Source organism: Gallinula chloropus, assembly GCF_964237585.1.
Source record: "Gallinula chloropus genome assembly, chromosome: 5".
Classification (NCBI taxonomy): domain Eukaryota; kingdom Metazoa; phylum Chordata; class Aves; order Gruiformes; family Rallidae; genus Gallinula; species Gallinula chloropus.
In genome coordinates, this window is record NC_140090.1 from 32,304,141 (window position 1) to 32,318,252 (window position 14,112).

The 14,112-nt window shown below is 41.7% G+C and overlaps 1 protein-coding gene across 1 annotated transcript; it reads right to left on the reverse strand.

The window, feature by feature from the left end:
• Window positions 1–2,826: 2,826 nt before the first annotated feature.
• On the reverse strand, window positions 2,827–13,064 carry ICOS (inducible T cell costimulator; the record flags this gene model as incomplete). The annotated part of the gene is made up of 5 exons (XM_084265200.1): window positions 13,004–13,064; window positions 7,113–7,151; window positions 5,960–6,298; window positions 3,518–3,630; window positions 2,827–2,916 (listed from the first exon to the last, which is right to left on the reverse strand). Exons 1-5 carry the CDS (start codon window positions 13,059–13,061, stop codon window positions 2,827–2,829), a joined length of 639 nt encoding a protein of 212 aa, XP_084121326.1. The 5' UTR covers window positions 13,062–13,064.
• Window positions 13,065–14,112: the final 1,048 nt, after the last annotated feature.

Genomic DNA, 14,112 nt, shown 5'->3' on the forward strand with positions numbered 1-14,112 from the left:
TGTATGCTGCATAAGGGATTAAAAGGAAGGAAGAAGAGATGGGACAATATAAAAAAGACTCTTCTGAAAATAAAAGGAAACAAACAGATCCAAAGAGTGTCATTATCTCACAGCATAGAAACAGATACGAATTTTGGGGGGTTTCACTTTTCTTTCCTTAGTCCTTTTCCTATTTCCCACTAAGGTGCTAAACATGGAAAAATTGCTCTGTGCTCTCTCATTGTTGCACAGTGGATTTTTTATTTCTTTCCCATCACAGGCACGCATACATGAAATTTCTTATGGACACATGTGGCATAATAAAAAAATGTTGTATTAAGAATAAAAATCTCTCCAAAAAGAAAGCAGTGATGGAACCTGAGGCTTCCAAAATCTTTGTTACAAGGAGAATAAACCATTTCTCTCTCCTGAGTAGAATGTATATACTTTCAGCTACCTCATTCAGACTTTCAGCATTTGTCCTTTATCCAGCAGCATCTCTAGGCAAACCTCAAGTTTTTCCTTCTTGCAGGAACACTTTATTCCTTGAATTTCCTTCTCAGTCTGGTGAAAGGTTCCGGGGAATATGACTCTCAAATGTGCACAGGATCTTGCATCCAGCCTTTCCCCTAGCAGTAGAGCTTATCTATTTTCACTAGTAATTTTCAAAGACAATAATTACACCAATTTATTTCTTTTAATGGTGAAATCAGTTTATTTGTGGTTGTACAGAGGAGAGTCTTTCTTGATGGGAAGATCAAGTACTTTGGCAAAGGATATGTGGCAGAATGACAGGACATAATATAACATGTCAGGGTGTCTCTCTACTTCTCTGCCTAGGAACTAGTTATCTAAGCAGAGTACCTGCTGTGAAATTGGCAGTCCCCACTTTATTTGATGCAATAACCCTTTGCTTAATGTCACAGTTAACAATTTGCACTTTCTCTCTGCAATACTTCTGTGTATTTAGGTGTTTCTTGAGGAAAAACTTGTTCTTGACATACCAACTTATATCCTCTTTATGCCTGACAGTCCCTGTTTGCCCTATCAAATTTGAAAACAGCCTTCTAGTTGCCAGACAAGCAGGCTGTGTATCTTTCACAGTAGTGTCCTCTGACTGATACTTGCTTTTTTGGTGAATTAGAGACTCAGAATCAATGCACCACTCTGCTTCCTGCAGCCAAAGGGTGTCACATCCAGGCCAGATTCCTAGTGGGTCATTTATGATCTCAGTTTTGATGGATTTCACAAAGAGCATGGAGGGTTGATCATTTCATTCAACTGAAGGCTCTGAGAAGTTTGAGGCAGGTCAAGTCACCCCTGCACCACTGGGGAAGTGGTAAATGTTTTGTGTCAAACCACAAAAGGAAGATAATTTCAGTGCAGAGCCCATGCACGCACTGGCCTTAGGGACTGTGTTGTATTTGTGCTGCGTGACACGTGAATAGGAGAGATCGTGCCTCCTTGTTTAGGGACTGATCCTGCAGGTTTAAACATTTAAAGAACAATTGTGGTCTCAAAAGCGATATATTCCTCTGTTAGTAAAAGAATTTAGAATTTAGTTAAATAAGAGGAGTCCCAAGGTGTGAATGGCAAAGATAAGTTGACAGCACAAATACGAAAAATGCAGACGCGCGTACGTGAGGTACCGTGTCCCAGTGAAGTCTCTGCTGTGCTCTCAGGTTTTGTCCCCCTGCTGTCACAGAGCTTGGTGCAGGAGAGCATGTGTGCATACCACACTGTCCTAGTGTGGTGCTGAGATGTTTGACAGTAAATCTGAGGATGAATTGATAAAATCAGGCTAAACTAGCCCTTACAAAAGGGCATGTGCAATACATTGACAGTGCTTCGTGGCTGTGCCACAGCGATTGGCATTGGAGGTAGGCTCTTTTTCTTGTTCCCAGTGGAAAGTTTATCATAAAGGAGATGGCAGAAAATAAAAGGTCCCTCTGTAGCAGTGCTACAGAAAATTACTCTCAAGCAAACTCACTACATTTTCTTCAACTAAAAGCTGGCGTCTTTAACAAACTGTTAACAGTTCTTGTACAAGTCAGTGGATCAGGCAGCGTGCCAGTTAACACACAAGGCTAGAGCAAAAGACAGCTCAGAACAGTACTGGAGTGGATGTCTCATGACTGAGCACAGGACCATCACGAGAGCTCAGGGAGGCTGGGAAAGGTGAGGAAATGCTGATTTTCCATTGTCCAGGTTCAAGTTGCTGGAAAGCTCTGCTGCCAGAATTTCTGTGGCACAAGCAACTTACACCTGGAATAGGAATGGAGAATTAGTTACAGAATTTCTGTGGCACAAGCAACTTACACCTGGAATAGGAATGGAGAATTAGTTACATGCAATGCCCACACACCTAAATCAGTCCAAATGCTGCTTCTGTTCTGTATCTGAAATCACTTCTGGCTGCTATGCAAGGCTTTAAGTAGTTAGAAATTCCTCATTCTCTGCAGTTTATTTGCCCTTAGCCAGTAACACCCAGTACATCTAGCAAATCTAAGAAATCTCTAGCAAAGAGATTTAGGGTACCATGCAAATAAGAATCTATATGGAACAATTTCACATCTCTTCCTCATGCATCACGTAATTACTTTGCACTGATGTGAAGCAGTTGCATTTCTAGGAACCAGCCCACCATTCTGATTCAAAAGGTTTCCAGAGATTTTGCTTTTTCGTTTCCTTTTCCTAGTACGTGGCAGCATGAAGTCCATTAACAAGCTATGTAACAATCCCACCCACCCTCCTAGAATCAATGGGAGACACAGCAAGCAGCCCTTTCCCTTCCAGAGGAAACCTTGCAACAGATACAAGTAGAGTACAATTAAGTGTAAGACAACCTCAGATTCTTGGTTTTTTAGCTGCGTTCACTGCTGCCATGGGCATGTATTCACTGTTGTACTCATGGGAGCTGGATTCACACTGCTGATTCTGCAAACAGAGAGAAAATGCCATGAATTTCATTTGTGGTCACTAACCGCCGCCACTCCTGCCTTTGTCATCTGAGTAGGGCAGTTACTCTGGCTGTTTCCAGTGGGGATATTAAAGTCAGAATAGACAGGCACTCACAAAACTTGGAATAAAACAAACTGAAAATGAAAAACACACATTGTCCAAAAGAATAACTAATGCCCATGGTCTCCTTTTCTGAGCCAACTTATTCTTTGTTTAAGTGCTTTTGCTCCAGAACGAGCTGGAATTGTTCCACTGATCATTTGTTTTCCCTTATTGAGGAAAACAATCAGGTGAATTGCTTACCAAAGTAATTGTGCTGACCTGTGCAGCATTTCTCCTCTTTCCTTTGATTTCCAGAGTTTAAATCAATAAACAATTCTGTCTTAGAAAAATTAAATCTGAGCTGCTGTCATCAATGACTGAATTCCAGTGGTAAATTAACAACTCGATCTGTCAAGATGTACATCACGTGCTGAGTGAGTATGTGCCTGTCCCACCCTCTCAATCTCATTAAATCAAGTTCCCCATCCATGACACCTGGAAGAAGGGTTCTGCAGAATCTCACAGACTTGCTTACCTTGTTCCTTAAGCAACAGGCTGCAACACAGCACACACAGAAAATAATGGCAAATAAGAACAGGCCAATAATTATCCATGACGTGAATCCGAGTGTAATGCAGTCTTCCTTGTCTGGAGATGGGGAGGCAAAAAAAGTTATTATTGAGAATTTGCATTCCCCCTTCCCCAGAAATAACTTTCAAATTCTTTTCCCTCTCCATACTATTAAAAAAGCAGAAGTGAGCTCTGAAGAGGAACTTTCCTGAAGTGAAAAGCCACCTTGGAAAAGTGTATTCAGGAGGAAGCAGAACATTGCAGCTTTCCAGAAGAGGTGAAACTTTGTCTGTTACATTTGGATGGAAAGGCAAGCTGTGGGACACAAAAGTACCCTTGCCCAGAACTGGAAGAAAATATTATAGGGCACAAAACATCTGGCAACAGCTATGACATCTGGCAATCCATGCAAATGGAAATGGATAGCTTTAAGAAATAGACAAAAAAGGATGTCAGAGCTTGATTGTGAGAAGTTGTTTTAAGTTCAGAGAGAGCTGAGAGAGAATTTTGACTGAGAAACTGGCTGCCACTGGCCTAGACAGGTGGACCCTCAGCTGGGTTAAAAACTGGCTGGATGGCCGGGCCCAAAGGGTGGTGGTGAATGGAACTAAATCCAGCTGGAGGCCGGTCACGAGTGGCGTCCCCAGGGCTCAGTCCTGGGCCCAGTTTTGTTCAGTATCTTTATCAATGACCTCGATGAAGGGATTGAATGCTCCCTCAGTAAGTTTGCAGATGACACTAAACTAGGAGGAAGTGTTGATCTGCCTGAGGGTAGGGAGGCTCTTCAGAGGGATCTGAACAAGCTGGACCAATGGGCTGAGACCAATGGGATGAGGTTTAACAAGACCAAGTATAGAGTGCTGCACATGGGACATAACAACCCCGAGCAGCGCTACAGGCTTGGGGGAGACTGGCTGGAGAGCTGTCAGGCAGAGAAGGACCTGGGGGTGTTGGCTGACTGCAGGCTGAATATGAGCCAGCAGTGTGTCCGGGCGGCCAAGAAGGCCAATGGCATCTTGGCTTCTATCAGAAACAGTGTGGCCAGTAGGTCTAGGGAAGTAATTGTGCTCCTATACTCGGGACTGGTGAGGCCACACCTTGAGTACTGTGTCCAGTTCTGGGCTTCTCACCATAAGGAGGACATTGAGGTCCTCGAGCAAGTGCAGAGAAGGGCAACCAGGCTGGTGAAGGGGCTGGAGGGAGCTGGGGCTGTTTAGCTTGGAGAAGAGGAGGCTGAGGGGAGACCTTATCACCACCTACAACTATCTGAAGGGAGGTTGTAGAGAGGTGGGCAGTGGTCTCTTTAGCCAGGTGACAAGAGATAGGACAAGGGGAAATGGCATGAAGCTGTGCCAGGGCAGGTTTAGATTGGATATTAGAAAAATACTTTTTACTGAAAGAGTTGTCAGGGCCTGGAACAGGCTGCCCAGGGAGGTGGTTGAGTCACCTTCCCTGGATGTGTTTAAAAAAAGGGTTGATGAGGTACTTAGGGATATGGTTTAGCATAGGATACGAATGGTTGGACTTGATGATCTTCAAAGGTCTCTTCCAACCTTGTAATTCTGTGATTCTGTGTGAATTTGACCCAACCACATCATTGTAGCCTTAGCATTTCAGCTTCTATCTTTGTTCTGCCCTCTTGTTGAGAGATAGGAAAAGGTGGCAAGGGAAGGACAATAGGCAGTACCATGTTGCAACTGAGCTATATGGAGAACCAAGAAAGGGCATAAGCAAAAGCACTATAAATTCTATCAGCTTAATATATCAAAGAGCCACTGAGTGAAAGGCAATTCAGTATTAAAGCCTGTGCAGTGAGTCCAAGTCCTTCTCAGAAAAAGGCCAAAAGTTCTCATCAGTTGTGGGTGTCTTCTGCTCTAAGGCTCTAAAGCTGAAGGCTTGCTTCAGAGAGGTGAACACCATCTTCTTGACATCAGTGTGGCATCATAGTTCCATATACCACTACTAGCATCGATATGTCAACTAATCCTAAGGACATGAAGACAGCTCTCAGAACATTTTTTTTCCCCAGATAGAAATAATCTTTGCACTGCTGCTTAACATTCCAACAGCTTGGGAAATGAATGATAGGAAACCTCTGCTGCAAGAAAAGGTGGGACCACAGAACTTCAGAAGATGTGGTTTACCTAGCTAGTCTAGCATAGCTTGAGTGACACCGATAATATACAGAGCTCAGCATGGTCTACAACACCTGTCCAAGAAGATGTATAAATATGGAGAGACCATGCTGAGCAGTCTGCCAACACTGCTCTGTTCCCAGCCCTCTGCTAAGCAGTTTTAAGCTGTCTTGGAAATACCTGTGCAAATTCTAGTCACATTTTTCACTGCTGCATAGATATGCCCAGTGTCTAATTATCAGTAAACTGAAGTTAGGGAGAAGCAAACTTACCTTGGATGTACAAATAGGTTTCTTTCAGCCGGCAATCTATATAAGGAGGGGGAAAGAACATCTCCAGGCAGTAGGTATAAATGTCAATGTGCTTTCTTTCCAAATTTTTAAGAATGAAAGTGGTGCTGCTATTTGAATGCTCTGTTTGACAGTACGTGACATTAGTCTTGGGAATAGCTTTCCCCTGACTCAAATGGAGTGCACAGATCTCCTTCTTTTCAGGCCCTTTGGAGAGAGTCATGCTGAACTCAGTCACATTTTTGGGCTTAGGGAAAGTGAACTTGAAGTTTCCATTTTCAAATTCCACCATCACCTGGGAGTCTGAGACATGAGGCTGATCTGAAGACATGAAAACAGTAAGTATAGTCACTCACATAGCAATGAAAAGAATCCCTAAACTTGTTTAAACAAAGCAAGTGAACCATATGATTGAAACTTGAGGCCTGTATCCACCTCTAAGGCTGGGGAGGTCACTGTTAGCATTGGATTGGTGAGTTCCTTGGTAATGTTTAAATGCCCCCTCGGACCAAACATTATATGGTCATGTATTCCCTGTCACAGACTGATTGTCATATTGACAGATAAAACAAGGTGGGACAAAGATGGCAATAATTATCTCTGGTTAATGGATCATAATCTGCACCCTAATGATGTAGCTGAAAAGTTTAAATGGGATGTGAAACTAAAACTACTTAAGTGCCTGAACCACACGACCTATCATTCCTTTCTAGAGTAGTTGGTGGTTTGAGGCACGACATAAAGTTTAAGCCTAATAACTTAAATGGCTAGAACACTTTTATGCCTTTCGTAATGGGAGGAGAGAGGACACATCCTTGTGTGCAATGCACCCTCATGCAATCCAAAAATCACAGCTGACCTTCCCAAAAGTTGTCTGGAAAACTCTCAGATGTTGTGCAACTCTCATTTTGCAGGTTTCTTGGAGAAGAAAAAGCAGGTAAACTGACCGAGGACCTACTGCTACCTCACAGTTCACCTTTGTATAGTCAGCGACCAATACCATGGGAAACTCCTCAGGCAAAAATATTTGCTATAGTATGCTGTAAAAAACTGACCTCTTTTTCTTCAGAGGCAGTTTTTTCTGATATTGAAAGGCATTTAAAACCATAAACCACATTGTGCAAATGTGCCTTACCTATATTTTTGCATGGTCTTGGTGAGCAGCTATCAACTCCTGAAAAATACAAAATAATTTCATGTTCAGAATTCAAGAAGAGAGATGCAGGAACAGGGGCTGAGCCACGTCATGTTGAGACACTGAAGTGTTTTCTGATTTGTGTCATGAGCCTATCTGATCCTGTCTGTGCTACACTATAAAATTATATGATATGATAAAGGAGCAAAATATAAAAACAAATTAAAAAGAAAATGCATTGAGCAAGAATTAATATTGCTAATACATATAGCATTTACAAATTCTTAAAACACCTCTGCAAAGTAACAGAAGTGCTTTATCAATAGAAGATGAGATGAAAGTAAAATTTCCCCCAAAACGCTGAGGAATACTCACTGCCCCCAAATAAAAGAGCATACTTTTGATATGTCATGAATCTGAAGTTTGCATGTTCTCATGAACCTGCATTGCAGTGAGCCAGCATTATACTCTGTTTCTAGACCAAAGTAGTTCATTTCAGTCTATGTTCATTCTGTTTCCCTCACTGCTTAAGCCACATCAAAACATCTTCTTATGGCACATCCAGAATGAAGATCTGGAAGATGCTCCAAAACGTACAGCAAGAAAATATTCAAGGAACACATAAGGATTTCTTCATTTTTCAGTAGCAACTTTTTCTCTTTATGATTACCAAATGGTACTCAATCCACTGGTCAGCCTCCATTATAGGAGACAGGCATGTTCTGTAATTTATTTTTTAAGCTGCTGCCTCCATCACCATCCACTGTGGCTGTACTGAGAGTGGAATTTCCTGGCTGTGTAGGTGGCATGTGCCACTTTGAAATGGTTCACATGTCAGTGGTGGCAGCATGGCACCGCCTGATGGTGTTTCATTTGGATTTTTCTTTCCACGATGCCCTAAAATTAAAGGTGCAGACAAGTAGAAGAAAGGTGTATCTGCTTTTCTTGGTTTCTGGTAACCCAAGTAAGTTCTTCAGAGGCTGCTTATACTGAAATACACTCTAAATCAGCATTTTATGATGCTAAGAAAATACGAGGCAAATACTTAAAGACTTTGCATATTCTTGTTACTGCTACGTGGTGGTCTAGATCCACACAGGGTAGGTCCCCAACTGTGCCAGGTATTGCACTGATTACACAGCATATAATCAGTCAATAATTATTATCTCTGTTGTCTCTGACATCCAGCCTAAATATGCACAGGGACAGGAGATTGTTCTCACTGGGGTATCTTTGTATGCTCTGAACTCTTTCTGGATGGAGGCAATCTTTTAGTGCCCACACTTTTTCATTCTTCGAATTCTTGCTCCCCAGTTGCTACCATTGGCAAGAGCACTTCAATGAATGATAATACATTATATATAATTTAAAATATTTTTACTGTGACACATAAGCTGATGGACTTGTGGAAGACACTTTGTTGGAAAGCCACAGAAACTGTTATCCCTTTCTGATTGATTTTTCCCTCTGCCTAGTTATCTCACTCTTCCTGGTTTACAGTGCACGGTCAGCACCCTTATCTAATTCAGCAACAGTTCTAATATCTGTACTTCTCTCAGGACTATTACTTAAGTGTGTGATAACAGACAAGGTATTTGGCATCTTGTACCAGTGGTGTGAAGATAAGACAGACAAAACACACAGCTTGCCAGTCCCCAGTGCAATAGAGCTCTAGACACACTGAAGGCACAAATGCTGAAAGCGCCAACCCTCGTAACAGTGAATAGTCTGAAAAGCTGAGAGCAAAGGTCAAATAATGAAACAGTTCTTGATGACTTGCATGTTGCCTAGTGAAATAAAACAGCTGCTATGAGAACAGCATTTGAAATCAAGGTCTTTTAAAATGCTCTGTAGTTTGATGGCCTGTAATTTGGTTGCAAATACCTTTAAAATTAAGTCCAACCACAGAAAAAATATCTAGGGAGAGGAAGAAAAAAGCAAGTGTAGTGATACAGCAGAAGCTAGGGAGCATGGTAAATATGTAAGCTGTCCTGATACTTTTGGGAAGCATCCACCTGCAGCTGAGACCTCTATGTTTGGTTGTCCAAGGGGAGAGGCAGATGCTGGCTCTGTCAGGGCAGCTACAAAGCCAAACAGTGCCAAATTCCCCCAACACCTCAGAGGCGTGCAGGGCTACCCTACTCTGAGCGCAAAGCAACAGCTTTGAATTGCATTTTTGTGTTTCTCTTAGAATAGTTCAATTTTGCTGTTAGCTATGAAATCACCCTTTCATACTGAGCGGTTTAAAACGATTGTCAAAGATCATGGTTTTAATCCTTGTTTTTAATAGTAAAGGGCAGAGAGAGGTCATTAAGCATGTAGTTCATGTGACCTTGTAGCAAGCTGAAAGATCATTTTGTATCCTCTCAGGCCCAGCAGCCTTAACAGCCTGTTTTCAAGAAAGACTCAGTATGGCATTTCTCTGAATGAGCGGTTTGGCAAATTGTGATGCAATTAGTATTCCTCTGAAACAAGCGACCATATAGAAAAGTGTGCTTAGCATAATATAAAGGGAGCAAATTTTAAAATGAGATTAACAGTTCCTGAGATTAAAACACAAAATTGTCTACATGGGCGACCACAGTGGGTGAGATGTGATATGAATTTCCAACCCACTAGCTATACTGCATCAGCTCCTGATGCGAATGCTCTCACTGCATACCAAAAGGTGGCTTATTCCCCCCTCTCTGTGCCTGATTGCTGTTCTCCTGAGACCATTTGTACCAGTCCATTCCTAGGGTGAATCTATGGACCTGTAACACTCAGAGGTTAATGGCCAGACATGTTTACGATGTCATTTGCCAAGCTAGAGTCAGAATAAATGTACATTTAGTGAGATGGGGATAGGAAACTGGGGTTTACATGTCCAATAATATTGAGAAATTCACTCAACATCCCTAATACTACCTGAAATAATATTTAAATAAAAGGCTGTATCATGGTATTGTTGAAAATGAACAGAAGAATCTCACTGATTCAGTGGTAAAAATGCTTTAATTTGGCTGTAAGGTTCCTTTTTCATATTTTTCATAAAAGAACTAATTCAATTGTATATGAAGGTTTTGAGACAAGAGGAAACAAATCTTTCATTTGTTCCATAGCAGTGTCACACTATGAGGTCACATAGTTGTTGCCAGCTGGGAACACGTGCATGAAAGTAACACCTTGCTATGCCAAACTGTGAAAGTGTGTGTGCACATTCCATGTATATGTGTATCTACAGCCATGTATGTTTCCATCCTGATTCCACCCGTACTGCAGCAGGAGAGCATTTCTGCAAAGGTTTGGGAATTTCTATGGTCGTGTGCCAGTGGAAGGCACATTATTTTTGTTTTAATGGGATTGCAATTTTGAGCTTTCTTGTTGCTCTGGCAAACCCAACACTATCTGCAAACATCACCAATCCAGTACTCATTTCAGTCCTAACAGAAGTTTAAAACCCACTGTTGATTAATTCTAAAACTTTAGGTTTATGGTAGAGAATAGTTTTCTTGCTGTTTATTTTATCTTCCCCAGCTCTCAGAAAACTATTTAGCTGATAAAAAGAATAAGCATCATCTCACTTGGGTGTGTTTGCCTCTGAAGATGAGCAAGGAGAATGCATACTGCCGTTAGTACACATTCATTTTATTAATACTAAATGTGTAATGAAACCACCCACAGTTTAAGTTGCTATAGTTTTGACCTTTCAAGGCACTCTGAAAGATGACTGCCAATTCAGTGTCAATAGTCATATGCCTAAATCTAACATGTTCCTATCTTTCAAGAACCGAGGATTAAGTGAGGAAAGCAGTGCTTCTGGGCAAAGCAAGTAATGGCCAGAACTGCTCTAGGAAGCCAGCTATGTACTGAATTATTCCTATGGTGTAACATATGTTGTGAAATACGGCAACTCTTAAATATTCCACTAACTCAGCAGCCATTGTTGATAATGACACCCTTCTAAGAAATCACTGTGGCTTCCTCGTATATTGGCAACAGGAGTTGCGGGTGAACCCTCCTGATGCTTTACAAACATTGGCACGCAAAGCTCATGTGCAGTGTTTCATAACACAGGCCTCCAGTGCTACATAGTTCTATGGCTCTGTACTCCAAAATCCCTGTTCCTCTACAGACACCAGAGAGGGTCCATGTTCTACCAATTTCTTTCTCACAATTGGGTTCTCAAATCATAATACAAATAAATATACATGCACATATCACCTTCTGTGACCTATTTACATTGAAAAAAGCTACCCACAGATCACATGTAGGGTTTGCTAATCGCTAAGTCAACTTGCCCCCCCCCCATTGCCAAATCTCAAATATTACCCTGCTTTTGCTCCCCAGAATTTACCACAGTACTTGGCAGCACTCTCTGGAGTGCTAGTGTGTTCCCTAAATGAGTATTATGTGAATGTGTCTGATATTAAGCTGATCTTTTACAGCCCTTTTTTTAAAAGCAAGAAATATAGTATTTTACATACTTTTTCTGCTGAAAGCACTGTGAGGTAAAAAACCTGAGAGGTACCGTTTCTTGTTACAAGCAGTGTCTTTCTCCTGCCATCTCCTCTCCCCAGTCCCCTGCCTAAATGCCATCCTCCATATTTGAAAGAAGGGAGAAAAGAGGGACAAAGGCTGATATCTGAGAGAACAATTATTTGCACCATTAAAATTCCATAGGGAATGGCCTTTTAGATAGCTCTGACTAGATGTAAAAGCATGCTGGTCAAGTATACCTGCTAAAATGACTAGCTGAGAAATATTTAACAAAATTGATATGATTTTTTAAAATAGATTTAAAAATAACTTTTCAAGGAGAAAAAGAGGAGCTCATGTCCCATTAGAGATACTGATCACAATCCTCCTTCCCTGTGAATTCACCCATCTTTTCAATCTGAAAACTCAGAATACTATCGCTGTATTAGTTAACCTTCAGAAGGATATCTGCATTGCCTAAAGAGCTGGAAACTGTTTTTTATTTAAATGAAAGCTTAAATTCTGTATGAAACCTCAGGAGTACTTAAATTCTGCAGGGTGACTTGAAACCTATCATGTTCCACTAGAATTTCAGAAGAAAACATATTCAATAGCCCATGGCATGACCTTCAAAGGAACATGTTTAGATGGTGCTTAGTAACTGTGCACACTAAACCTCAGGTCTTACTTATACGACACATCATACCAAATCCTTGGACGGTATATGTACAAAAAAATATACCTTCTTAATCAAATAGTATTTGTATTTCCATCCTGGCCCAGTAATACGTGGGTTTCAGAGACACTACAGACAACTGTGAGCTCTGGTAGTGTACCATGCATGGCTATGACAAAACACTGAACCTTGTAAAATGTTTCTGGCCCAACCAAGATCAGTGCAGTTACCATGTGCCTTCTCAAATGCAGCATTAGGAATGTTACTCTCCCTTTTAAGTCAGTCTGCATTTCAAGCCTGCAGCAGAATGATCTCAACCACTCTTCTATGCCGTATACATTTTTCATAGTATAAAAATTCCTTGCCCAAACAAGAGCAGGGTTAATATCAGTAACAGTTTCTCTTTACTAAGCCATTCACCATGATGTTGCCATAAGACCTTATGCCCAGCAAAGGAAACTAGCTGGAGCACTACAGTTTAAATGTCGAGAGGGTGACACTGCGCAGCTGAGCTAAAGAATATAAACATGAAAATTCGTGCTTTTTCATTTCAGAGCAAATGCCCTGTGCTGGCAGGAATTCTCTTCCCACCAACTTTAGTGATACTAAAATTGAGAGCAGTCTTTTTGCAGCTGTTTCCCTTAATTACCTCTATTCCTCCAACCCCTTGCTATCATGCCTCATTTACTCTCTCCTGTCGCTGGGTGAGTTACATTCCATAGAGACATTTGCAAGAATAATCCAAAATGCTACTCACCGTACAGCACTTCCAACAGAAAGCAGAGGACACAGAAAGTTACAGCAACCAACTTCATGCTTGCCTGATGCTGAGGCACCAGCCTTCTGTCTGCTCTGAAGATGGAGAAGAATTCATGAGTAGAAGAGGAAGTGGTTTGTGGGCAATCGGGGAAATTATATGATAATCAGAAGGACTTTTTAATTTAACCCCTAACTACGTTATAGCTCTGTCAGCATTAGCTGTCGCCCACACCTGTCGACTTTGCTGCTTTTTTTTTTTCCTACCTCACCGCTTGCTGTCTCAGACAGGAAGATGAAAGATTTTCTGATATTACATTTGATGTTCACTTCTGCAAAGACTGTTTCTGATTAAATCTATCACATCAGTGGCTACAGTCACCTTCAGTACACTTCCTGTGGATGGACCATAGCCAGCAACTTTAGGGCTTTTGGTCAAAAGGTTCTGTCCTTCCCTCTCCCCACTTTTGTGCAGCACGCAATATTCTGGCCTGCTATCCTTCTGCATTGGGGGAAGACTCTTTGGGATAACAAGTTCTACAATAATGTAGAAATGGTTATTTATTTGTGCCTATAGTGATTATTTTAGTGCTGATAACATGCTGGAAAAGCAGCTTCTAAATCATGTTTAATATTGTCCTGGGTTCGGCTAGGATAGAGTTAAGTTTCTTTCTAGTAGATGGTGCAGTGCTGTATTTGGGAGTTGGGATGAGAAGAATGTTGATGACACACCAATGTTTTTAGTTGTTCCCAAGTAATCAAGGACTTTTCAGCTTCTCACACCGCCCTGCTAATGAGAAGGTGGGCCGGTGCACCGGGGAAGCTGTGAGGTGACACAGACAGGACAGCTGACCAAAACTGGCCAAAGGGGGTATTCCACACCATGACGACATGGTCAGCATAAAGGGGGAGCTGGTGGGGGAGAAGCATGGGGACGGTCCAGCTTCAGGATGGCTCTGAGCTGTAGGGTCTGAGTTGTGTTGTTCTGTGAGAAACTGCCTCTTCTCACAGGTAACTAGCGATAGGACAAGAGGGAATGGCTGCAAGGTGTGCCAGGGGAGGTTCAGGTTAGAAATTTCTTCTCAGAAAGAGTGGTCAGGCATTGGAGCA